The 25,622-nt window shown below is 45.1% G+C and overlaps 1 protein-coding gene across 1 annotated transcript in view; it reads right to left on the bottom strand.

The window, feature by feature from the left end:
* The window catches only part of col27a1b (collagen, type XXVII, alpha 1b), a 53,884-nt gene that overhangs the window by 14,065 nt on the left and 14,197 nt on the right, over window positions 1–25,622 (bottom strand). Inside the window, exons 6-33 of the mRNA XM_034540761.1 lie at window positions 23,244–23,297; window positions 18,346–18,390; window positions 15,668–15,721; window positions 13,457–13,501; window positions 12,422–12,475; window positions 10,924–10,968; window positions 9,196–9,249; window positions 8,424–8,468; window positions 8,071–8,124; window positions 7,791–7,835; window positions 7,549–7,602; window positions 7,253–7,306; window positions 6,800–6,853; window positions 6,666–6,719; window positions 6,517–6,570; window positions 6,394–6,438; window positions 5,844–5,897; window positions 5,603–5,647; window positions 5,422–5,475; window positions 5,160–5,213; window positions 4,118–4,171; window positions 2,685–2,738; window positions 2,014–2,058; window positions 1,292–1,336; window positions 1,100–1,153; window positions 771–824; window positions 608–661; window positions 239–292 (exon numbers count right to left, since the gene is read on the bottom strand). Coding sequence (XP_034396652.1) covers window positions 239–292; window positions 608–661; window positions 771–824; window positions 1,100–1,153; window positions 1,292–1,336; window positions 2,014–2,058; window positions 2,685–2,738; window positions 4,118–4,171; window positions 5,160–5,213; window positions 5,422–5,475; window positions 5,603–5,647; window positions 5,844–5,897; window positions 6,394–6,438; window positions 6,517–6,570; window positions 6,666–6,719; window positions 6,800–6,853; window positions 7,253–7,306; window positions 7,549–7,602; window positions 7,791–7,835; window positions 8,071–8,124; window positions 8,424–8,468; window positions 9,196–9,249; window positions 10,924–10,968; window positions 12,422–12,475; window positions 13,457–13,501; window positions 15,668–15,721; window positions 18,346–18,390; window positions 23,244–23,297 — 1,431 coding nt within the window. The remainder of the gene's footprint in view (window positions 1–238; window positions 293–607; window positions 662–770; window positions 825–1,099; window positions 1,154–1,291; window positions 1,337–2,013; window positions 2,059–2,684; window positions 2,739–4,117; window positions 4,172–5,159; window positions 5,214–5,421; window positions 5,476–5,602; window positions 5,648–5,843; window positions 5,898–6,393; window positions 6,439–6,516; window positions 6,571–6,665; window positions 6,720–6,799; window positions 6,854–7,252; window positions 7,307–7,548; window positions 7,603–7,790; window positions 7,836–8,070; window positions 8,125–8,423; window positions 8,469–9,195; window positions 9,250–10,923; window positions 10,969–12,421; window positions 12,476–13,456; window positions 13,502–15,667; window positions 15,722–18,345; window positions 18,391–23,243; window positions 23,298–25,622) is intronic.

Genomic DNA, 25,622 nt, shown 5'->3' with positions numbered 1-25,622 from the left:
TTATTATGGTTGCAATATATGTTTTATGTGTTACGAGGACAGTGATCACAGGAAGCAGAAACAGATGGTCAAACATTGGCAACACTGGAATAGTGTTTCTTTTTTTTAAAGCACAAAATGTACCACTTTGTTTTTGCTCTTTGTTGAAAGAACAAAAATAGAAATAAAATCAGTACACTTTAACTCATTATAACTTTACATCATTTTATTTATTTTTTTTAAAAAGTGGGTTCCTTACCCTCTGGCCAATCAAACCCTGCTCCCCGTTGTTGCCGGGTAGACCGATGTCCCCCTGTCAGCAGAAGAAGCGCGATGGTTATGACGTTGGTGATGTTTTGTATCTCTTGATGCACAACTTTTGCTTCCGACAATAACTAGAATGACTAATTTCTGCCCAAAATCAAATTCATGTGCATTCTTGTTTTTCTCTCAGAGAGCATCGTTTCTGGATCGAGGCCCTGATATATAATTGCATAGAACAGGAGAAACAGAATCAGAAGTGTTTATTACCAGGTACCTTGAACATATGAGGAATTTGGACATGGGATAAAAACCCACAACAATACAACAATCTAATAAAAACAAGGTGCTCCTCCCTCATCTTCACCTTCTCTCCCAGTTCACCAGGCAGTCCTCTCTCTCCAGCCCTCCCCAGAGGCCCCTGTCATAAAAAAAGAAAGAAAAAAAAAAGGGACAGCCTTTATTATTCGGTGCCATCAAAAGAAATAGAAAAGGCTAGTTTCTTCCACCGGCTGTGCGATGGCGCTCACCCACGGCCCCATCGCCCCCAGTGGCCCGGGCGTTCCCAGTGGCCCCGCTGGTCCCTGCGGTGACAAAGCAGAGGCCCCGATATTATTAAATAAGTCCATATCATGAAAAAAAACATCAGAGAAAATGGCAAAGTATGCCAAAAAAGTAAAAAAGTAAAGTCTTCATGTCATATAAGTCATGACAAAGTCATATTATGGTATGTTATGCTCAATGTCATAGCATCATATGCCATTAAAAAGTCATAGTATGTTATGTTATGTTATGGTATGCGTCATGATTCTCAAATATGGACCCAAAATGTATGAAGACACATTTCCATCGCACTCACTGGCTCTCCTGCAATTCCTTTGGCCCCCGGAGGTCCAGAGGGTCCTTGAACGCCCTGAAAAGAGTCAAAAGAGTGTATCATACAGACACCATCGGTATTCACACACATGATGCAACGCCACCGCGGCCCACTAGAGTCAAAGTCACTGTTCCCCCTAAAAAAAGGAGTCAAAACGGACCACAAATCACTTACCGGGAACCCCGTTGGCCCCGCTTCACCTGGCTCGCCGAGCTTCCCCTGAGGTCAGAGCACACGGGGGGGGGGGGGGGGGGGGGGGGGGGGGGGGGAATGAGTGCGACATGTCAAAGTCAAGGAGGGTTAAGGAGGCGTGGTCAGCATACCAGAAGGACTTAGTTCCCTTTCTAGTCTCCTCCTTTAGGTTTTACAGCATAACCGAGTCATGCGTGTTTGACTCATTGGCTTTAATTGATTAATAAATTCATTTACTTAAAATACTTATATACTTAACTTGAGTATTTCCATTTAGTCTAAGATGTACTTCTACCCCACTACTTTTTAGACTCCACCACATTTGGTCTGGCACCTATAATAGATGCTAGAATAGGAGTTTACATTTGATAATAATAATAATAATAATAATAATAATATAACAGTATATGTATATATATATATATATATATATAATTTGTACTTTTTCTTCAGTAAAAAAAAAAGAATAAATGATTCATTTGAATCACCATGTTTGCAATGATTAAATATCAACTTGTGACCTTACCAACAATAAATAATTGCAAGCACTCTGTTTGTCCTAGATACGGATTCCATGAGGACTTTCCAAAAGGTCCGATATAAGGAGGATTGTGCTGATACCGCTAATGATGCCATTACTGTTTAGAGGTGGGGGGGGGGGGGGGGGGGGGGGGGAGTGAAGCGAGCACCATTTTTTTTCTTACCGTGTCCCCGTGGAGGCCCAATTTTCCTGGTGGACCATCCGGGCCCTGCAAAGAAAACATCCGACTCAGTACAGAGAGCACTCTGAACCCCCCCCCCCATCCCCACCCCATCCCTCTCTCTCTCCCTCTCTCTCCATCCCTCCCTCTCTCTCCCTCCCCCCCCCCCCCGCCATCCCTCTCTCTCTCCCTCTCCCCTCTCTCTCCATCCCTCCCCCCCCCCCCCGCCCCGCCCGCCCCCTGAGTTGAAATGTTCCCGAAACTGCCGAGCGCCAGCTGCACCATCAATGTTTCAGTCCTCTTTGATTAGAGGTTCTGTTGTTAGATTTGCGCAGCTTGCAAAAGAGCGTCCTCTAAAGATTCTTTAGATGTTAAAAAATAGTTCATAATTACAGTCTGCTGAACAAAGCTGCTTGTAAAAGTGTTTTTTTCTTCCCCCCCCCCCCCCCCCCCCCCCCTCTTTAACAGAAAAAGAAAGGGCCATTTTGTTTCTCCTCGCTCGCCGTGGGATAGGATTTGATGTGACGCAAATTAGAGGGTCGAAGGCCGGACATTTCTCCAAGGCCGTGTTGGGCAAAACGACATTATCAATAAAAAGAGCCGGAAACTGGAAGGAAATCTGAAAATGTTTAAATCAAACGTTGACAACTTTGTCTCTCTGACCGTGTGCTCACCTGTACTCCAGAGGACCCTTTCACCCCCACGGGGCCATCGGGGCCCAGAGGACCCTACGGAGAGAAATTAGAAATTAGAAATTTGTCATTGGCGAACAGCGCGGGAAAATGTGGCCTTTAACTAACAGCTTATTATTCCTGATTGTTTATAACGGACCAATTAGTTCAAGACCTTTGTTGAGAATCAATTATAATCAGCTGTTTGATTGTTCAGAGCATTTTGAGTCATTACGTACCTAAAAAAGTCATTCCAGTACATTTAATATTGAGCGACATTCGACGTAAGAGTTGATAACTTTACTTTTCTCCCAGGGCAATTTAAATGAGCACTAATCAAGACGTAGCTGTGTGTTACTGGGAGGAGTAATCTGTCTTATTTCAACTTCCCGTCACGTCCAAAAAAATGACTGTATGACTTATTAAGATCGACATGTTTTATAGCGCACACATTTACCATTTATTTGTGCCACTATAATCATTTTTTTTTCAGATTAACTCAGCACCAGCTGGCATTTTAGGAGGAAACTTGACAAGATATGAATGAAAACATGAAGTGAAGTAACAGGATTGGACGCATCCTTCAAATAGCTGTCACTACTTTTTACAAGAATAAAGAATATTATCTTTTCTTTTTTTTTCTTTTTTTTTTAGGAGGCAATATCACAATTTCTATTACAAAATGTTTAGGCACAGGAAAAGGTTGTAACTGGTTCCCCCCCCCCCCCCCCCCCCCCCCCTCCACACCCCCCGTTCTTGTTGATGTGATGAGGAGTCTGGAGTTTAATCACGCTGCCATTAATCCTATTTTCCCTAACGTAATTTTCAGCTATTATAGTTATTAAATATTACACTTGTGACTGCTTGTGATATCAGGGGAGCCGTGTACAACTAATCAGGATGAAATGCCTTAATTATACCACTTATTCATGTTAGATCAATTATTCATTCAGTCCAATGATCCTGCTGCGCAACCACAAGTGATTCTTTTATCAAAAGTAGAAAAACTCAATTATGGAAAAGCCAGCGAACACTGGAAATCATCCTGTGTGTGTGTCCTGGCAGACACACACACACACACACACACACACACACACACACACACCCTCCGGGGGTGTTTAGTTTGGAGAAGCCTCTTAGACCGATAGATCGTATGTGCATTGCCGACACATAATATTCATACTTGTTGTGACTACGAGCAGATATTTCCTTCTGTTTTTGTTTTTTTCCGTTTTTTTTATCCTCGCTCTGCACTTCAAAGAGATGTCATCATCTGAGGATGGCTGAATTTCATTTCCTCATTTATCCGTAATAATATAATATTTCCCTGCTTTGTGCTCCTTCGTGGTCTCCTGGTTGACGGTGGCCATCACAGACAATAGGACGGATCACCTTATGGTTGTGTAATGATTATAACATAGATTTAAGTAACTCACCCTCCTGCCTTTGGGTCCTCTGATGCCGACGGACCCCAGAGAACCGGGAGGCCCCTGAAAGATTACAATATCCTTTGAGTTAGACTGGAGCAAACTGAGATACCCAACCTACTTTACCAGCACTCAGCAGTTTAGTTTATGAATAACATGTAGTATATAGTATATAATAACAAGAGTAATCAACACAAGCTTAATATTACATTACGTGTCATTTAGCTGACGCTTTTATCCAAAGCGACTTACAATCATGTTACAATCATGTTACAATCATGCACTGTAGACACAGCTACAGGGAACAACTCAGGGTTAAGTGTCTTGCTCAAGGACACACCGACTAGGGCGGGGATTGAACCACCAACCACCCTGATTGAAAGACGGACCTGCTAACCACTGACCCACAGTCGCCCCCATATCTTATTTTTGCTGAACTCCGGTGATTTAACTCCGGTGCTGCAGCGATTGTCGATGTTGTGCTTCAGGGCAACGCGGCACGCGTCTCACGACAATAACTAGAAATGATGCAGCTTTTAGTCAGAAGTGCAACGGACACAAATCCACACGAAGGGGCGGTATCCGTGGTTGTGACCCCGCCTCCTGCGCTTCAGACGGGCGAAGCTGCACCTCGATGTCGTGAGGTGAAGCAAAACGACTCGTGGTTTGGGTTCAAATAAGTATTTTTGTGATGTAACTTGTAAAACTTGTAAAACATAACTCAACAGGCTCTTTGTTTACGTGCGTGACGCTGTGACAACGATACCAGTAACTTACTGGGATCCCTTGCAGTCCAGGTGGTCCCGTCTCCCCAGGTATTCCAGTGTGACCCTGATGGATACAACGTTACTCAAATGATATCTACTGGATGTGAATAAATCATAAATTAGCTCTCATATTAAGTAGGTGGCCTTATATCGTCTGCCCTTTAGATGGTTATTGTGGAATCCCTTTAATCTGTGTCTCCGAACATATCCCACCCCCATCCCTAAAGCATGTCAAATTGAATTCCCCCCTGGTACGAGAGACGGGGTCCAGACTTACTCCTTACCATCGGCCCCGTTTCACCTGGCGGCCCCGGGCCACCTGTTTTGCCTCGATCCCCCTGGAGAGCCAAAAGCCACAATTAGGGGAACATTGATTACCTATTGATAGATTTAAATGATGAAGCGTCTACAAAAAATAAAAAAATTAATGCCGATCACAATTTGACCTTGAGTGAGGCATAAGGCAGAAAAAAAAAGAAGCCAATCTGCACATCTGACGCCATCGATTCTAAAATAATCGTGGGACCCAATCGAGATCGCGCTAACCTTTTCGCCCGCGACGCCGGTCTCCCCGACGAGCCCGACGAAGCCGGGCGTTCCCTGGAGGAAAAGAAAAGCCGTCTCTTATTTCTCTGAGCTCGATTGAAGTCATATATTTATCACAACGGGCGAGCACGAAAGAGAGAGAGAGAGAGAGAGAGAGAGAAGAGAAGAAAAGCCTTTTTACCCTCTCGCCAACTTTTCCAACCTCGCCGGTTGTCCCGGTCTCGCCCTGCAGCAGAGCAGCCAATTAGCATATCACAAATGTATTTTCCCTTAAAAAATCAGTAGAAATGTGCTTCGGAGGGACCACCCCCCCCGGAGAATTAACATCTCATTTGCACACGTTCAGATGGCGCATTATGGTGAAAATGAAAAGCTTAGGATGACAGTCGTTCATGGGCGGATGTGTGAATATTGGGTCTGACCTTGAGTCCATCTGGGCCCGTCAGTCCAGGGAATCCCTGCCTCCCAGGCCTGCCCTGAGCAGAAAGCAGAAATGACAAGAGACGTGTACTGCAGCTCCGCACTAAACAAGAAACTCGTGAAACCAATGCGACTTTTGGGGAGATGGCCGATTGAGACTCAAGAGTCGGAAGACTTTATTGGAAAAGCCTTTTCCCTGTTAATGAGCCTGGGACGACTCCAAAACCAAGACGAGACGCAAAGGACACAGAACAATGCAAAGCCAATCCTTTCTTGTGTGGTATGAAATATATAAATGTTTTGGTTGGTTTGGCTTCATTGAGAATATTACATCTGCGAATGGTGGACCAGAGAGGACTATTTAAATTATTTTATAGAGTCTCTTAATTCAATAGCTTTAATGACACATTTGACACGTTTTTTTTAAATTTATTTTTTTAATGATAGAAAAGATCATAGCAATTGTCTGACTGGTAATATAAGTATAAAGATAACTGTTGTTGTATTCTCTAACTGGTCTCAAGCCGCAGGGCTTATCCAATCAGCACTCACCTCGAGTCCAGCGAGTCCAGCGGGCCCGACCGGTCCCTCGTCACCCTGACAAAAAAGGATCGTCACAAAAACATAAGCTTTTATTTATTTATTCACTCTCAAAATGCTTTGATTCAAACTCACCTGAAGCCCGAGTGTTCCTCTTGGACCCGGCACACCTCTGATCCCTTGCTTTCCCTGTGGATGAAAAACACTGAGAGTGAACTCTCACGTCATTTCTTCCCCCTCCCGACGGTTCACATATCGAAAAGCGTTGACGTCACTCCGCTCACTTTGGGTCCTTCGGGGCCATTTTGTCCCGGCGGGCCGATGTCACCCGGAAAACCCTGAGAGAACGACAAGGAAATGAAACCACAGCAACAATAACATCAATATAAATGTCAAAGCATTAACGATCCGTAAATACCTCGAGGCCAGGAGGACCAGGTGAACCATCAGGGCCCTTTTCACCAGGTTTGCCCTAAGAAAAGTGACAAATGAGTTACCGTTACCCCCCCAGATAAGATCCTTAAAACAACTTTAACCAAATTGACAGTAGCCCTTATTCCCTAGATAGTTTGTGAAGTCATATTACCAAAATGATCTAATATAACCTTGAAAATGACAGGAAATCAGCCTCATGGCAACTGTCAAAAGCTGCATCTTTGTGCTCCATTGGACAGACAATGGATATAATACATATATAATATATAATACAATCTCATTAATGTTTCAACCACCCGCTGAGAACAAACAAGCAGTCGAGCGTGAAAAGAAACAACTTAAAATAATAAATATATATACAGAATATTATCATCTGTGTGATTTTCTGTGCCAGAAACGAGAAAAAAAAAGAGTTTGAATGCGGGGTATGAAATACCTGCGGTCCAGGTGTTCCACAGGGACCCGGCAGCCCGGGCGAGCCACGCATACCCTGTAGAACAAAAGCCAGCTCAGAATAAACACGTCAACAAGACAAACAAGTGGCTCTAATGTAAACAAAAAGAAAATCACTGCACTTTAAAAGCAGAAGAAGTTTCCATTTGCACACAAAACACAGGAAATCAGGGGGGCACGTGCAGATGGGAGAAGCCACGCATTGCACACTGATCTTATTGTTTATTATTTATGGAACGACCCACTGGATCACGTGAGCACACACAAACATAGACTCACCTTGTCCCCTTGGAATCCACACTCCCCCGGCTCCCCCGATAAGCCAACATCCCCCTGAGGAAAAAGACACAAAAATGAAAGAAAAGAAAAATCTAAATGTTAGCAAAGAGATTATTCGGTAAGCGAGCACCACATGGGTGCTGGGGGGCGGTTTGTTTAGCAGTTTTGTGATTTTTTTTTCCCCCTCTGGCATTATTTTTTATATTGTAGTGAAGTAATGATAAAATACGTATGCAGATCACCTTATCACCTTTCAGTCCTGGGTCCCCTGGGTTTCCAGGTACTCCCTTTGGAAGCAAAATGAGAAAAAAACAAAAGAGAGAATGAAAACAAGAGTATTGATTGAGCGTGATTAATATGCAGATCCTGGCGTTTTTCCTCAGGAATGAACGAATCAGCGACCGCTCGCTCAAACGCGACTCGGAGACGCTTCTGGTTAACCAATCAAAATGTGCCCTATTAATATTGGATCCTACACCAAAACCAGACAGAGACACGACCACGAAAACCGTAACCGTTTACCTTGAGTCCTGGGATTCCTGGTGAGCCCATGAAGCCAGCAGAGCCCATGTCTCCCTGCACACGTCAACACACACACACACACACACACACACAAAACACACATTTAAAAACGCTGAATGTCTAAAAAAAAAAAAACAACTTTCTGAGCCGAGTGTCTCAACAGAAAGACGTGGAAGAGGTAAAAGACCAGAAAGGAAGGAAGGAATCAAACTTTCTTTACAAATCGGCAGTTACAAGCTGATTTCTTCAAGAAAAGACAATATAAAAAAATTAAAAAAGCTTCTAAAATGTTTAAAAATCACACAAAAAACGTAAAGTTGTTAAATCGGTGATAAAGACACAAGGACACTTACAATAAGACCAGGGACTCCACGCGGGCCAGGAGACCCCAGCTCACCCTGGGAAGAAGGGAGAGAACAAAGAAAGAGGGATAAAGAAAAGATGCAGTGGGGGTGTGGGGGGGGGGGGGGGGGGATACACATGAAATCAAACTTTTCTATATTTCGTTTGTCCATCGGTGCTCTCCAGCCCGAGCCATTTCTTCCTCCGCTCATTTGTAGCGCAGCGAGTGAGCGCGTGGCTCACATCTGCCCACGCGGCCGCATGCCGCGCCGACATCCTCTCTGAGCCCCCCCCCCCCCAGCGTCCAGCAGAGAGAGAGAGACGGATGACACGCGGCCCGGCGTGGCCTTCCTGTCGCCCCGTGATGCTCCTCCATAAGTGAAAGCGGGGCGACGAAATTCAGCCGAATGGAAACATCCCCCCCCCCCCCCGCTCCCTTACTGGAGGCAGAGGAAATGAGGCCTGGAGGAGGTCAGCCAATCTCAATCACGATGCAGTGAGGGTCAAACTACGACGAGGGAGGAGAGGCGACTGCAACTGCCGATGCTGCTGTCGTGGATAGATATCTGTACGTATGGGTGAGCTCCTGAGAGACTGCACTGAGGGCGATGGATGGAATGTTCCTGTTGTTAAAAAAAAACACCATGTGCGAGTAACGCTGCCTTTCGCGAGTGTTCATTCATGTGAAATCTGGCGAAATCTCCGTCAGGTGTAATTTGCCATGAAGACTTTGCCCGGTGCCAAGTGAGTAACCGGTGCATTCATCCACGTAATATCACTTACTGGGTCCCCGTCGGGGCCGGGAGGTCCTCTCTCTCCAAAGTCACCGGAGAACCCCTGAGGCACAGAAACAAAAACAGGACGGTCACGTAACCGTGGAGAGGCTTTGTCAACAAAAAAACAAAAAAAAAGACACTTGAATTCATTCAGACATCACGCGGCTTGTGGGTGAAGTTATCGCATCGCTCACAAGGGGAAAACAGAGTTGTTGTTTTTTTTGTAAGCCCGGCAAATCCCCTCAAACGGGCTCTCGCCTGCTTCTCTCCCGGGAGACCGGCAGGAATTTCCACGGCTGAGTGATTCCCCGCCCCCCCCCCCGAGCGACCGCGTGCGAACGGCAGCCCCGCGGACCCCGACCCCCGAATAAAGCTGCTCGGCACGGAAAAACTGTTGACTGCGGCCCTTTTTTTCTTCTTCTTCTTCTTTTTTTTTTCCTGTCCCAGAGGCCAGAGCGAGAGGCGCGATGCAGCCCCGCGAGGCCACGTGCCCAACGTGCGTGTTTGTCAACGTGCCCCGAAGGTCAGCACGCGGCACTCGAAAAAACGTTCACGAGAAAACAGCCCGAGGGAGATCGCTCGTCGATTCAAACGGATCGGTGTGAAGACAATCGATCGGCGGCGGCAGCGATAGGACCGTTTGTGTGTCAGGCTGACGATTAGGCAGACGTGGACGGAGTAATGAGTCGTAATTGGTGCAACGTGGAGGCCCCCGACGAGAAAATGTGGAAAAAACATGTGCCCTTCTTTCCGAAAAATCTACAAAACAAAAAAAAACTGACTCGGTTTTGATCAGAAACACATGCGAGCAAGTCTTTGTTCTCATATTGACATCAACTTTCATCGAGGATGGCGAGACCCTTTTAACTGTGGGATCATTCTGCCATGCACACACTATGGCGTTAATCAGATACTTCTACTTCTCATCCATTAGGTCTCCGTGTTTTTGGCTTCGGGACATGTGGATCAGACTTGTGTGTCTTTCTAGATTTTTTTGTTAACCGAGCATTTACCGCCGACTCAGCACAGACAACCAACCTTTCGCGTAAATTCACCGACCTCCCTTTTCACCACAGAGGAAAGGGACTCGCTCATGATTGACCGCTACCGCATAACCAATTTCGAGAAGAAGAAGAAGAAGAAAAAAAAGAAAAATGAGCACGTGCGACCAGACCCCGGGTGCCTGGGAAAACAGACGATTTACACAAAGTGGGCATGTGCAGCATTAGTGTTTTCCATGTAAGTCTGGAAGGATGGGGGAAATTTACTCCCGGGCGCCAATGACATGAGACTTGATCCTGATCTGTGGGGGTAGAGACGCTCTGAGGAGCCAAACCCACAACCGACGCATCGCATTATTATGTCAGTTACATGCAACACAAAGCACAGTAATAAACACGATGTTTCCAAATCACGTTCAGCCAGAGAAGATTAATTGCTGGTATATAAAAAAAGGAATCCGACTGAGAATATCAATGCAATCTGCTGACCCACGGACATCGTTCATCCGACACATGCAGTTACGCACTTCAGGGTGCCGTACTCACCCTCGAGCATCAATGTGCAAAGTGTGTAAGTTGGCGCACGCTTTCGTCGGGGGTAATTTCACGTTAATGTGGGCTCCGCGCGACGGTAAGAGCCCCCACGGATCGAGACCAAAAACGACCCCCGCACGAGGTTCACGAGGCTGCATTACAAATGTTCTCTGAGAAAGTACGTTGAGAGAAAACTTTACCGGCCTACCCATCTTGCCCTTCTTCCCATGAACGCCGGGAATTCCCTGGAAAACAGGAGAGAAAACGCAGTTGAGACAGAGAGAGAGAGCGAGAGAGAGAGAGAGAGAGAGAGACGATGGATAAAAAAGCTAAAAGGAGAGATGAAAGTGAGCAGAAACATAGAAATCATTAGATAAGACCAAAAGCCTTTCGCCACACCCGCAGCCCTGTGAGGCTTTGTTGCTGAACTAAAGTGTTCGCTGGAGGAAACATGAAGAGGCAAACGTCTCTAGTCTTAGATCCGTACCACTAGCGAGGACAATAACAGTTTATTCTTGAGCTGTTCTGTAGCTGTCATCGCTATCACACGCTTTAAATTAAATGTTCATTCATCCATTAATGTTAATAACGTTTAATAATCCCCTTTTAAAGATAAAATGGATCAAAAGTAGATGATTTACGGCCTTTCGATGGGATCGTATTGTAATGAAATCACATGTTTCGAGATATCGCGATGCGCAGTTCCGACATTTCTCATGAAATGTGAATCGATAAGAATTCTGTTGGAGAGAAAACCACCAAACTACTGTCATAGTTCCTAAAATGAGCCAATATTGAGTTGTTTTATGTGTCAAGAATTTCATTTCACACAGGAGTAAATAAAAAGAGGGTTTCCAATGTGGTTATTTCATAAACATTATTTATTGAATTACCAGAAAACATGCTATAATATGATATATAGTGTTATATATCATATTATCTATATCAGGATAGAAGATTTTGGCCGCCCAGCCATACTCAGATGTAAATGGAAATTCGAACATGTGCAATTCCATGATAAATTAGGCAAACTTTGTCTGATGAACAAGATCATTTGATTTGATCTAAAGATCGGACCAGCTCCGAAATGGACTTTGAGGTGACATTTCTTTATCAACTTTATCATAGAAGTTTATCTTCTGCAGGGTGACACATTCAGACTCAGCTCGTCAGGTTCAAGTTGTGGTTGCTTCACTCTCTTGTACCTTTGCAGCCTCAATAAGCTGAGCTTTGACCAGCATGCTACATTAGCATGCTAACGTGCTAACATTCAATATGAAACCTGTTGGCTTTGCAGAATGCCACGTCAGCAAATATCTCAAAGCACATAATAATATATATATAATAATGAACATCTGTGACGTGGTTTACTTCTGGATCAAAGGACCAGACTGACTAACGCACTGAAAGCTAACAGTGGTATTAGCTATTAGCGCCACTTGACTAGCAAGGCTAACAAATGCCCTGGAGGTTCATGGGAGTTTGAGTCCTGGCTGTATTCAAGTGCATTTAGATCCCACTCTACATTTTAGAGAGCAGAGAGGTTGGGATGTAGGTTGTCTTGATCCAATACAGTTTAAAGGGAGCGCGATTGTGTTCAGTGCCCATTAAAAAAACTATTTCTACTCCTTAATTTGCGGACACTGATTAAAAGCAACGGGTGTGTGTGTGTTCACTCTCACAGCCACTGATACTCACTCTCTCGCCATCAGGACCGGGAAGGCCGAAACGCCCGAGGATGCCTATGTGACCCTGGAGAGATGAATAAAAGATGGGAGTGGAGGCCCAGAGAAGCCAAAGGCAGGTGAAAAAAAAAAAAGAAGAGTGGACAATGAGACCGATGGACAACAACACGAAAAAAAAAAAAAAAAAAAGGAAAAACTTCAGCTGTGGCGCTTCGTTCTGTCACAGCACCGCTGGCCCTTTTTTTTTTTCTCCTTGTGGTCTTGTAGAGTCAAGCCTTGAGGCAAGTGTATATGCCCATGGACTGCATGGTGCCGGCTTCCACGATGTAGTCCAAGGGCACATACCCTCACGTCAGGGATCACTGAAGAAGCTCTCAGGGCCCAAACCTGCTCAGCGGAAAAAAGAAAAGGGCAAAAGTGGCACAACGGCGCGTGGCGTGGAGCCCACGTCTGAATGCGTTACAGGTTATGCTCGGCGGCGGAGCAATACACACATTTATGATACTTGGATAGCGTTAGAGAGAAGGGCAAGCACGGGGCTTCAAGACAAGCCAGAGTTAATTGCTCCTACAGTACACTTCACATACACTAACGGAACCATCTATCGTTATCATCATGGACGTAACGAGGCCAGAAGAGTGGCGTTTATGACGCCGGGTCTTTTTTTTTTATGTACCCACTGGTTAGGTAATTCCTTTAGCAGGCATTTCACAGTTCGTTTGAGAGAGCGAAAGTTCAGAGGCTTTTACTGCGCGGAGGAGAGTCATGTGCTCTCTCTCTCTCTCTCTCTCTCTCTCTCTCTCTCTCTCTCTCTCTCTCTCTCTCTCTCTCTCTCTCTCTCTCTCTCTCTCTCTCTCCCTCGTGGAACCTCGATGGACGCTGAGCGAGGCCGCATGGCGAGGAGGTGAAATGCAAGTAAACGGACGAGGAGCTTTAAAGTGTGAGATATGCCCTTTTTTTTTTTTTAACTTTTAGTGCCTTTTTAAAGAAGAGCTTCGTGACACACACATCCATGCCAAAGTTGTCATTTTCTCCAACATCTACTTACCGCGTCTCCTTTCGGCCCCATTTTGCCCACGGGCCCGGGTAAACCCTGAATGCGGTACATGACAACAACAAAAAAGAAAAAAAATAAGTGTTTCTATGGTTACAAAAACATGTGGCATAACTTCACGTGCGCTGCTGTCAAAAAAAGCGCACGAAAAGGAACACATTTTCAGGATTTTGGCTATATCCAACCATGCCAACAAAAACATAATTGATTGGTAAAGCTAGTTAAACTCTAACTCGCCTCTTTGCTCTCATTTGTGGGCTCAATACTTAAAAGGTGGAATTGGAGTTGGATTTGTCTGCCGCATTCTGGAAACACAACATTTACGTCAGGGGGGGTGGGTGGGGAGGGGGGAAACGCTGACGTTTTGGGAACGAGATTTTGCCCGCTCGCTCGTTATATATATATATATTTGCACGTTTATTTTTTTCCGCCATTTTCACAGCTTCCTTCCTACGATCCGGCAACTGGTCGCTATGTTTTTTTATAGAGACATCCCATCAACACACGGACAGGAGGCTGAGTCCACACACACACACACACACACACACACACACACACACACCTTCTAGTGGGTAATAAGAAATGATTGAGAGGGACTATATTCGTATATACGTTGGTGGTTTTTTTTCCTCTCCTTCCTACTCATCCTGCCTTTCAGCAACATCCACTAATTACGCCCATTCATTTCTCAGCGACACTGTCAGCAAATCCACCAGTGCAGAAAATCTCCCCCCCCCTGCAACTTTTAAAGATCATCTCTCGGCCCCCCCCCACAGCAAAGCCCCAAACCCCCCCCCCCCCCCCCAGTGTTCGTCGTGCACGGGTGATCCACGGCCCACAGATGGTAGGGGGGTGCTAAAGCCCAATCCATCACACACGGGGGGGATCAGAGGTCCGGGACACAGTCGGTAGAGAGGCGAACACTTCGACCTCTCTACGGCGTCGTAAACATTCCGGAGAGGACAAGCGAGCGGAGCAGTTGTCTCGCTATTTATGGAGTTTCATTTGGGCTTAAAGCTAAGAGGAAACATTTATTTTTTTTAAACGCAGAGAAACCGCAGTGCTCCCCCCCCCCCCCCACCCCCACCCCACGTGTATATATATCGATGCTCTCTCCGAAGCCACGAGACTCCATTAACTAAAATAGGTGTAAATAGGTCAAACATTTTTTTTATCTGCTGCCCCCTCGTCCACAGCGGCGCTTCGCTTTGCTTTTACTCGTACTTTCGGTTTCTCCGAAGCGATTAGATTAAATTAGATTAGATTTGACTTTATTCGCCCCCCAGGGGGACATTTCTTGATGCAGCAGCAAACACACGTTTACAAATATACAATGCAATGAAATAAAAATAGCAGGGCGTATTACATTTTAAAGAATTTAAATAATAAAAGGAAATGAAAATGTAAAAATGAAGCGTATACAGTGTGTCCAATGTGTAAAGTGACAGCGGTGCACGGTTAATTTGTGTTTAATTTGAGGAGGATCTGGCCAGAGGTGATTTATTATAAAGTCTAACAATACACCGACTGTGGATAAGTACCTCGTACAACCCCTCTTCCAAAACCCCCTAACGATCCATTTAAGTTCACGCCGGTCCTGGTGGACCAAGGATTGACGGTCTCAGTTTAGGAAGACAGAGGAAGCGGCTTTGTACCCGGGGAGCCGAGGCCTTAGTCCCATTTTTACGACTTTTGACTTTTCATTTCCTCGCTAGACCTGGGGGGGGGGGGGGGGCCTCTGCCGGTGAAAGTGGTGCTTCTCGACATCTTTGGGCCCTTTTGCCTTTTATTCAACAAAACAAAACAAACTTTTTATTTGGATTCACCAGATTAGATTCTATGAGGTGGACTCTGATATCGCCGATGGCTGAGAAGCTTTGCCGGCGTCCAATATCTTTAAATTACATTATTTTTATAGCAGCGGAAAAACAAGGATTTGGTGTCGCCCCCCCCCCCCACACACACACACAATAATTCCATATGCATTCATCATTATGACAGTGACACAATCTTACAGGCTGAAATTTGATTTATTTAAAGGCCAAAAAGCTGAATTCACAATAGAGATGATATCCTATTCTCCTTTATGTGTGAGAGTGTGTTTCTCTCTGTGTGTGTGTGTGTGTGTGTGTGTGTGTGTGTGTGTGTGTGCGCGCGTGTGTGTGGCCCTGCTCAACCAGCACCGCAACACTAGATTTACTGCACCTGCCTGCCAGGATAGCCTTTGGCCCCGGGGCTCCCATCATCTCCCCGTTCACCCTGTGGAGAGTGAGACGGAAGAGAAATCAGGCTCTGGAGGAGGGTAGGAGACCAAAAGAAGGGGGGGGGGGGGGAGGAAGCAGTGCAAGGATGCAAGGAGGGAAGCGGTATTGTGTAGGAAAAACCACATAATAATAATCATAGTAATGCATCGAATTTATATAGCGCTTTTCATGATACTCAAAGACACTTCACATAATTATAACATCCTAAAAAAAAAAGAAAAATAAGAATAACATGGTTTCTGTTGCAGCCTCGATGATTGCAATTAAGAAGAAGCACAAACAAGTAGGAAAGTCAAAACAAGCACTTTATCTGTGAAGTAAAAAAACAACAACAACAACAATCAATTGGTCCGATGGAATAATTTTCATCTCTCTGGCCAAAGGAAAGACCCCCCCCCCCCCCACACCCTCCCCGAGGTGAGACCGAATGCATCCCTCCGAGAGGAGTGTTTAATGCTGCATGTGTGGGGGAAGAGTGAGACGGGATTGACTGTTATGTTCACGACGGAAAAACTGATAATTAATGCGCCCTGCGAGAGAGAGTGTAAAATGTTAACGGGGGTGTTAAAATATTATATGGGAACATCTTTTCAAATGGCCACAGAGAACCTGTAGTCGCAGCAGCCGCGGCACTACACGTTGTAATAGTAACGGGAGTACGGCTGTAATGAAAAGGAATATTGTCCGTGGTTATTGTTCTTAAAATGAGCCCAGAGAGGGCGAATAAACGCACGCGATCGGGTTCGTTAAAAGGCTGCGAGGGAAATACATTCAATCATTCGACACACGAATGGGGACTTTTTGTATCATATCGTTTGTTTTTATGGGGGGGGGGGGGGGGGGGGGGTCTTTTTTTAATGAGCAGGTATATGTTTGATCTTGCGTTCCACTAGTTCAAGGAGACGCAGGCGACGCATGTGCACATTCCTGTGTGAGGGTGTCGATGCCAATGTTTTGTGCAGATAGCTAATAAATATTTATCCAAAAAAAATGTTCAGTTGATTTAATGGTGTTAAACTACTACTAATATTATTAAAAACGCAGTTATCATCACCAGCAGAGTGGAGATGTGTTTCTCTCTTGTAGCCCGCTACCTGTAAAACAAACTGCATTGATTATTTATATACGGTTGTGTGGTATTTATACTGTGTTCGGCGCACCGGCGTATACTGCGTTTTTCCTTATTTATGAATTATTTATTTGTCTTTTTGTTTTTCGAAATTCTGATTGTGACGTCATTATTAAAACAACCCCGAATATGACTACGGTTATTAGATGGTTATGGTTATTAGTGACGCTGGAATTAATTTATTAGGCTCAATATTGCAGGGGGTGGGGGAATTGACCTTGCGTGTACGATACATTATGTAAAAATAGCTTTTTGGGACGGTCGTCACTATGGAGACGCAGAACGACTTCCGGGTTTCAAGCGAAGGAGCGAGGAAAACGACAAAGACGAGACGCGGGATGTTCCCAACGCCGCTCCCTCGTATACACGTTACTTCTCCCTGTAAACACACACTTGTTTACCTCATAGAGACGCGGAAATCCAGATTTGGACACTGAATCGTGAGTTGCATGTGTGCAGTCGTTTTGCATCTGTCAAGTTAAAAGGTAATATGTACATGGAATTTTTTTTGTGAAGGCCTTATATCACTTTCACACTCGGAATTTTGACATGAACAAAAATGATAAAGGCTAAACTAAGTTGCACTGAATAGAAAACAGGGAGTGATTCCAGACACACTCACATGTTGGTGAGAAACACTGAAAAATAAGATAATCATAATTTTTTCTGTGTTCGAGTTCCAACCAAATTAATAAATCAATCGGGATCGTCTTCCGTCGCCAAGAAGTAATGTCCTTCTGGCACAAGGTGTCGCCAGTTATCTTCACTGTTTTTTTTTTGTTTTTTTTTACAAAACTATCACAATCCAATTCACGAACAAAAAATACAAGAAACCCCCGAGAATACATCCCGGGTCATAAGTGCCCGTTCTGCATGTTAAAAAAAAAAAATGCTGTTTGAGTTCCCACAGAAAGGAGTGCGTCGTCTCCAGAGAGCACCGGAGGAGACGGGGGAAGGTTCTCTCGCTTTTCTTTTTTTTTTTTTTTTTTTTTTTTTCCTTGTTACACAGCACATTCTTCTTCAAAGATAGCACACAGGGTCTGCACTCAGGAAGGAGAGAGGAGGAGGAGGAGGAGGAGGAGGAGGAGGAATGAATGACCTCGGGGTGTCCAAACTATTTAGCCCATTTGTACCTCTGCCAGAAAATCTCTCCGGCCCTTCCCCCCCCCCCCCGACCCCCAACAACTAATGTCTCCTCTCTCTTGCCGTGATCCCCCACCAGCACCGCACCGGTTTTCCCGACGTCCCGATGTGTCCGTGTTAATACCTTCGTAACTATAAATGGAAGGGCACGGCGGAGCCTCTAGCGACTCTTGGCTCATCTGTTTTCGACCAGTAAACACACATCAACCATGCAGCTAACGCAGAGCGGCCCGCGGCAGACGGAAACAAACAGCATGCGGTGGCGTTTTAGTCGTCACGGCGACACTTTAAAGAGCCGGAGGAGGGAATCAGAATTTCACATTTTACATTTCGCCAAGCATACTCACAGGTTCACCCGGGAGAGCAGAAGGACCGGGATGACCGGCGTGTCCCTGTTGACAAGAAACAACTGAGTGAGAGTTTTGCACATCCGACAATAAGACCATCAAAATACCATCTTATCTCGTTTAAAATCTGATCGCAGCGCCACAGGGGAGTGCAACGCTTTGAAAAGGTGCGCGTTGGGAGGAACAGATTGTGTCAGTCTTGGTGTAAGAAAATGTCACGGGGGATCAAATTGAATCCAATGTCGTCGATTAAAAAAAAAAAAAAAGTTCACCCTTTATGTCACCTCGTCAACAACGCATTCCTCGTAAAATAGAACCACTTTATAAAGAGTCCGCAGCAAAAGGCGTCTCTAATAGCTGTGGAACCGATGGATCAGCGAGCGGCGCAGGCCGCTTAACCCTGAATAAATCACTTAGTCGCGATTTCTGCCGAAGACAGATGCGACGCGGCGGTCGTGCCACCCGACGTGCCGTGACAAAGCGGTTCGGAAAAACAAACCTGCCGCTAATTAAACCAGCGAAACCAATCGTACGGCAGGAAGTGAGACCCAACGAGGTAATTAACGGTCACCTTCATGTGGTCTCGGATGAGCACGCCAGCTGGCGTACAAAATGCATTCATCTTTGCGCAGTCGAGGCCGACAATAGAGCAGATAGAGTCACAATAAGTCATCTCTGAGGGAAGAACACATCTATCCCCCTCGAGTGTGAATTCGTTAGCCATCAGCTGGGATGGCCCGTCACTGGCAGACCAAAAGGCGGCCAGAGGCCGACGTATAAAAAAAATGTTAAAATGAGTTTCAATCTAAGCAAACAAATCACCATCAAGAGGCCCATGCCGAGCACTCTCAAGCCTGCGGCCAGGGTGTATACACGAGGATTAAAATCTCCCTCTGCAAACGCCCTGTGAGACATTTGGTAGTATTGATATAAAGCAAGGCTCCACTTTAAAAGGATACTTCTCTGTCCACGGTTAATGCAGGCCTGGTGGTCAGTGACGACGAAGGGGAATGGAACTAAAAGTAAGAATTCGGGCTAATTTCAATACCGCGATTGAGGTATTTTTGAACTCTTAAATGTGGGCCGTAGCCTCTCAAACATATGTTTTCCCCTTTAAATTTCCCTGAAAAATGATTTGCCCCCTTTTGGAAAATACATTTGTCCACTTTCTTGCTGAGAGTTGGATGCGAAGATGTACGCCACTCTCATATCCGTCCATTAAATATGAACCTACAGCCAGGAGATGGTTAGCTTAGCTTAGCATAAAGACTTTTAAAAATGAGGCTGTGCAACATGACAATGGGTCAGGCAGGTTCGAGTGGGACTGACGTGCCAGAAAGCTGTTTTAATAAAACCATGCGTGCGGGCTGAAAAGGGTCATATTTTTCCCGGTGCATCATCCGTACTGAGAAAAGTAGATTGATAACACGCCAACGGGACATTTCTGAAGATGTATCAACACGATCCTACAACCGTTCAACTGGGACCGGGAGCCTCTGATGTCATCGTGATGTGGGAACTGTTCCCTAAGTGTGTAACAGAAAATGAGAAACACTCGCCAGTGTAATCTTTTAAAAAAGGCCGCGGCTTGTTCCCGGGTCCGATCAAAAACAAATAATCTAAAAAAAATGTTTTTTTAAATCTCTGACGAAGACGGAAAGAGAAAGAAAAGGAGAGAAAGAACCACTTTTGAACACTTAAAAAGTAAAGTAAAACTTCCTGTCACATCAGAGTGGAGCCAGATGCCGGTTCATCAACCGCAGTAATTCTATCGGTTCTGTCAAACTCCTTATTGATGAATATGTGTCTATTTATCCGCCGGCAGACGGCCGCGTGCTTTAAAAGGTTGTATTTAACTGTTTTTTGGAAGTCGATGAGTCTCCTGCGGGGGGGGGGGGGGGGAACCAAAGCGCTGCAGCCAAGAGAAGAGAATGAGAAAGTGGCGGAGCTTCGCAGCGGAGAGCAGTCAAACTAATAGAAAGGACATGTCGCGTGTGCCGTAAATATGGACTCAAACTAAAAAGGAAAAAAAAAAAAGCTTTCGCAGTTGTGCGACCGAAAGATGACAAGGGATCCTATTCTCCATATAGTTCTCCCTCTCCATGAAGAGCCGACCCTGCAGCCAAAAAGGCATCTCCTCCGTTTACATTTTTTTGTTCTTTCCATTGATTTTTTTTTTATTATATCACCAAAAAAAACCCATATATTCCCACTTGGTTGAGCCCTGCACTCCTTCCTTTTCTTGGATGAATCAGACTCAGCAAATAAAAAAGACACAGTATGAAAAAAAAAAACCAACAAAAAAAAACGGTATTATGCAAAGCTGAACGAGCAGGAAGGAGAAATCTGGAGCGCTGCACAGCCAATAAACAATGTTGAGTGTCATAATCAGAGCTGGCTGTGTACAAGGCACGCTGGTGCAGAGATGGTAATACTCTACAGTATGTTGGTGTGACACACACACACACACACACACACACTTTACAGTGCCGACTGACTCCTAAACAACCTCCCCATTACATCCCCACACATTTCCCACAGCGAGAGAGGCTTTCTGTGGCAGCGGGCCGGAGCACAAGACTCCAAAATAATAAGAAAAACTCGGGGTCCATAAAGCAGCGGCGGGTCGCGGTTTCACTGGCGAGTCGGCGGGCGGGAGATTGAACCCCCGAGCTCCATCTGTGGCGGATGATGGAATAATCGGTGTAACTTGAACACAAAAGTGCACCGTAAGGCGCTTTTTTTGGCTTCCAGAGTACAATAGAAAAAGAAGAAGAAGAAGAAGAAAAGAAAGAGTTGCGAACAGCTGCAAGCAATAAGGTGTCTGGTGGCTTTCTGAGGAGCCGAGCTGATTGCTTTTATTAGCTGGATGCAAACTGTGTTGTTTTTTTTGGGGGGGGGGGGGGGGGGCTGTCAGCACTTGTGTGGATCCGAGGGCCTTTAAAGTTAACACAGAGCTGATCAGAGGGGCCGGGTTGGGGTCCAAACCTGAACCGATCGGCCTCACACGAAAAGATCCTCAATTACCACAAATCAGCAGGCGTAAAAATATCAGCCCTCGTTTTTCTTTTTTTTCTTTTTTTATGACTCCACGTTTCGTGACACACATGGCGAGCAGAGGTCTTCCTCCTTGGAAGCTGGAGCCCCTCCCCCCAATACTACACCGAACGGAGGATCCGCGCCAGATGGCTTTTCCCAGCCGGCGCTGTCCCATTGCATAACAGCTTGTTGGTGCTCCCGCCGAAGCGTCTCTCACTCTCACACTCGTGTCAGAGTGAGAGAGAAAGCTGCTCCCTGAAAGGTTTTCTCATCTCGTAGCGACAGTTGCTGACCTCGCTGACCTCACTTTGACTCGTCACTGTGCTGATGCACAGTTTTCAGTTTCTTTCCATCTTCTCCTGACAGCAAAACCGCAAAAAAAGGAGCAGTGGAATAACAATTTATTATTTTTTTTTTTTTTTTAAAAAGGGAAGAAAGCCATGTTTTCCTAAACAGACGTTGCCTTGTCAGGTAACTCAGCAAGAGATTCCCTTCACTCTCATTTGAAAATGAAAACATTCTGTCGCCCGCTAGGACATTGACATTTCTTTGTACATTTCATCGCTGCAGACCGCTAGCGGGCGTTGTGCTTGACTTGTGCCGTTGATTATGGGAGAGAAACTACCAGCGTGGGGGTGAAACACAACTCGTCCAGTGCATCGACGAGACAAGACATTCAATATTTCTCGGTATCACAGTAAAGATCGGTTGATGATGGCCGTTACGTTCCTTTGTTACCGTGAGAGAGGACACTGTACTTCATCCAGAGTCCATCCCACCAACATCCTGCTGCTGCGAATACTCACCGAAGCATCAAATGTGCGTTAATCCGCCGCAGAAAATAGTCCCTAACACAAGTGCACTCCTGTTCGAAAAAAAAAACTAAAAGTGCCTACATGTTTTAGGAAATGGTTGAGCCCGGTTGAAAAATGAATAAAAAGAAAAATATAAAAAAGCATCTGTGAGTGGTTTTAATGGTTTCCATGTTCAGTAGGGACCAGTGGGTTTAGGACTGAATGCCATACAGAGGGTAGGGAGGTGTTGAGAGATAATACCGCATTGCTGCTTATGGTCCCTTTGTGGGGTTTTGTTAAAAGAAAAGTAGAATATCAGCAGCTTTATTTCTCAAAAAGAAAGCAGGTATTATGTTTGACGACGCTCCACCGACGTGAAAAATATGGAAAAACACAACCGATGCAAAATGAATGTCTTAAACAAAACAACATGGGAAAACAAACAAAGTCGGTCGGTCGCAGAGTACTATATTATCTGCCCAATCTGCATAGTCGGAAATCCAACAGGCTCTGGTGTAATTACTGTGGGGGGATAACAGGCTTTGGGAAAAGGCCAAGGATAAAAATGTGCGAGGCCACGGAAAAGAGAAAACGCTGCGCTGCTAACCATCACGCTCCCTGTCAGGACAACGCATGAGAAGGAGTCCAATAATGTAAACCAACAATCCACAGAAATGAAGTTTGTCCTACTTTTCTTTTCTTTTTCCTTCCAAAAGAACCGTTCTCCAGGGAGTGAATGACATAACGGGGGGGGGGGGGGGGGGGGGGACTTATTGGGTAAACTTCAGCTCTTCTCAGCTGCCCTGTTGTTAGGCAGCGTTCCAATACGAGAGCTCAAACATCCACGTTTGGCCGGAGCCTCTAAACACTGCAGTTTGTTTTTTACAGAGTTCCCCCCTCAAAAAGGCAGTTGAGGGTGTGTTCGGGGGGGGGGGGGGGGTTGATTTATCGATGCTTGATATGTGTCGGAAAAAAAACTGAGAGCAGAAACGCACAACACACTTGTGGGCTATCGGTGACTTCCTGGTAGGTTTGAAAGTTGGGAAACAAAATCAGATGTCCTACCTTCTGTCCATCATGGCCGTACAGTCCAGGGGGGCCCGGGGCGCCAGGCTCTCCCTAACAAAAAAAAAAAAGTCAAGTCACATTCAAATACACCGACATCGCTTGAATAATCAAGGCGTTCTATGAAAAGGGAGAAGAAGAAAAAAAAAGGACAATATGCATACTTTCAGTCCTTTTGGGGCATGACCAGGTGACCGTCCGTAATCTCCTTTTTGTCCCTGGAACGTATAAAAAAAGAAAACAGAACATGTTCTCATACTTTCATAGACACATTTGCCCCCCCTCTCTCTCTTCAGTGGGTATACGTGATGAATCCCAGTCTGCACCAACGTTCACCGCATATTTTCTGCGTTGCCAGCAAGGCATTCCAGAGGAGTCGGCTGTTTGCATTCACGCTATCAAAGACGGATGAGTTCATCCCACTTATTGGGGGGAGTCGAGCGGTTGTATTTACAGAAACGTGCAGTCCATTTATGCCCCGCGGAGCGACGGTGCACATTCTTCTCCCTTTTCGGGGCAGTGGGAATCTTGTCAGTGCTTTTCTGGATCCGGAGAGAGCTGCCCGGGGGGAAATGTACGCGATTATAACGCGAGAAATAGATCATGTCATGTGTTAGCGGCTTATCATAGGTAGTAATTGGACGTGTTCTGACACGTCTCAATTCAACAAGTTATTGGGGGTTTTTTTTGGGGGGGGGGGGGGGCACGCCAAGACGTCCGTGGGCCGTTTGGAAAAGGTCCAACCGGAGTTCCCATCGACAGTGCATCGACCTGCATGTTCTTGACAGCAGCGACTTGGCATTTCAAAGTCAGGAGGCCAGGAGGACAGCGACCCCCATCTCGACCGCATCATCTAAACAGTTTAAACTCAAAGAGAAGCTAAATGAAGTCATTTCTCCCGAAAGCCGAAGACCCTCATAAGCACTTGTACTTTGCATTGATTCTATGTAATTTAGGCTCATTCATTCCACTTTAAAAGCAATACTTCACCCGCAGAATGACCATTCGTATATCAATTACTCACCGCGTGTTAACTTGACTTTTAATATATCCATTCATATGCCCGAGTACTTACCAAACGTGAGCGTTTCTTCTCCGCTGCCGTCTCATGCGGCAGCCGTGGTGGAGTATTAAAATAAATAAAATAAAAATCGTATTATTTGGCCAAAAATGCACGTGTTTTTGGAAGTACGGAGCGTAAAAAAACTGGATAAACGAGACTCGGGCTCCACAGCGTGAGTTGTGCGAGAGCTTTGGAAACGGATTTCTGATCTCGTGTTGCTACTCGTATAAACCCGGCCTCCATTTTTTTTCTTCCGTTCATTAAGGATTTGCTCTTTAACGATCGGTAACGCCGCGCGTGAGTAATAGACACTGAAATGTTCATTTTTAAGGTTGAAGCGTCCTCTTCGAGCCCACTGGGAGGCTACTCGCAGCTGTAGTACATTAATCATCATCCCATCTCAATTTCTCATCATTACATCCAGATAACGTGATGAAGTCAAAACTATATTCAGCTGACAGGGTATATGTTTTTCATCCAGCTCGGTAATTTTTTCTCGAAAAAAAAAAAAAGAGGGACCGTGCCAGACCAGACTGCCGTCTGCCGTTTGAGGTTTGTTGCGTCAGATTTTGGTTAGGCTGCACTAAAACGTAAGAACAATACAGGAGTCATTATTCTATTTTTTTCCCCCCCCATGTTAAAGCAGACCAAATGTGCTGTTTTAAATGTGTAAAGACAGTGTGGTCAACGCTTGAAATTCAACCCGTTGGAATGGATTAGGTGCAGTACTTCAACTACGAGCAATTTTTTCCCATTTTTATGGAGCATAGTTTAACATAAAGACTGAGCGAAGCAACTCTCAGACCGATGTCGAGTACTACTGTCACAATGAGTCAGAAAGACTTGAAGCTGCTGTTCTCAGCCTGAAGGGAAACAAATGGCTTTTTGAGAGGCTAGACAAGAGGATCTGATCTCGGACATGCAAACTAAGAGAAATCACAAACAAACATTGGAGAAAAAGCATGTAAACATTACCGTTTACATGCTCTTGTTTCATTGGTTAGCTATGGACCAAAGAGTATGTACTACTGTAAGTACGTACCATAAAACACTTTGATTTATTTACATGCGCATCTCTTAGAGGGTCCTAGATCCCCTCTAAGGATCCACTAGTGTGTTGACAAGGCATGACTTAATGGATGCCAGCGAACTTAAAAGGTCTGTTAATTATCTGATCACATAACTTGATATTTTCTCTGGTATTGCGATCTGTATCGTAACGGAAAATGTAGGCCTGATTCCCTGCTCTGTTTCTTGATGTAAATAATCAGAAAAGGATGCTGTGATTCAGTTTTTTTTATACTCAACAATACCAA

This window comes from Cyclopterus lumpus, chromosome 9, assembly GCF_009769545.1.
Source record: "Cyclopterus lumpus isolate fCycLum1 chromosome 9, fCycLum1.pri, whole genome shotgun sequence".
Lineage (NCBI taxonomy): Eukaryota > Metazoa > Chordata > Actinopteri > Perciformes > Cyclopteridae > Cyclopterus > Cyclopterus lumpus.
Note: the sequence above shows the minus strand (reverse complement) of the source record. Positions and strands in the feature narration are given on the sequence as shown.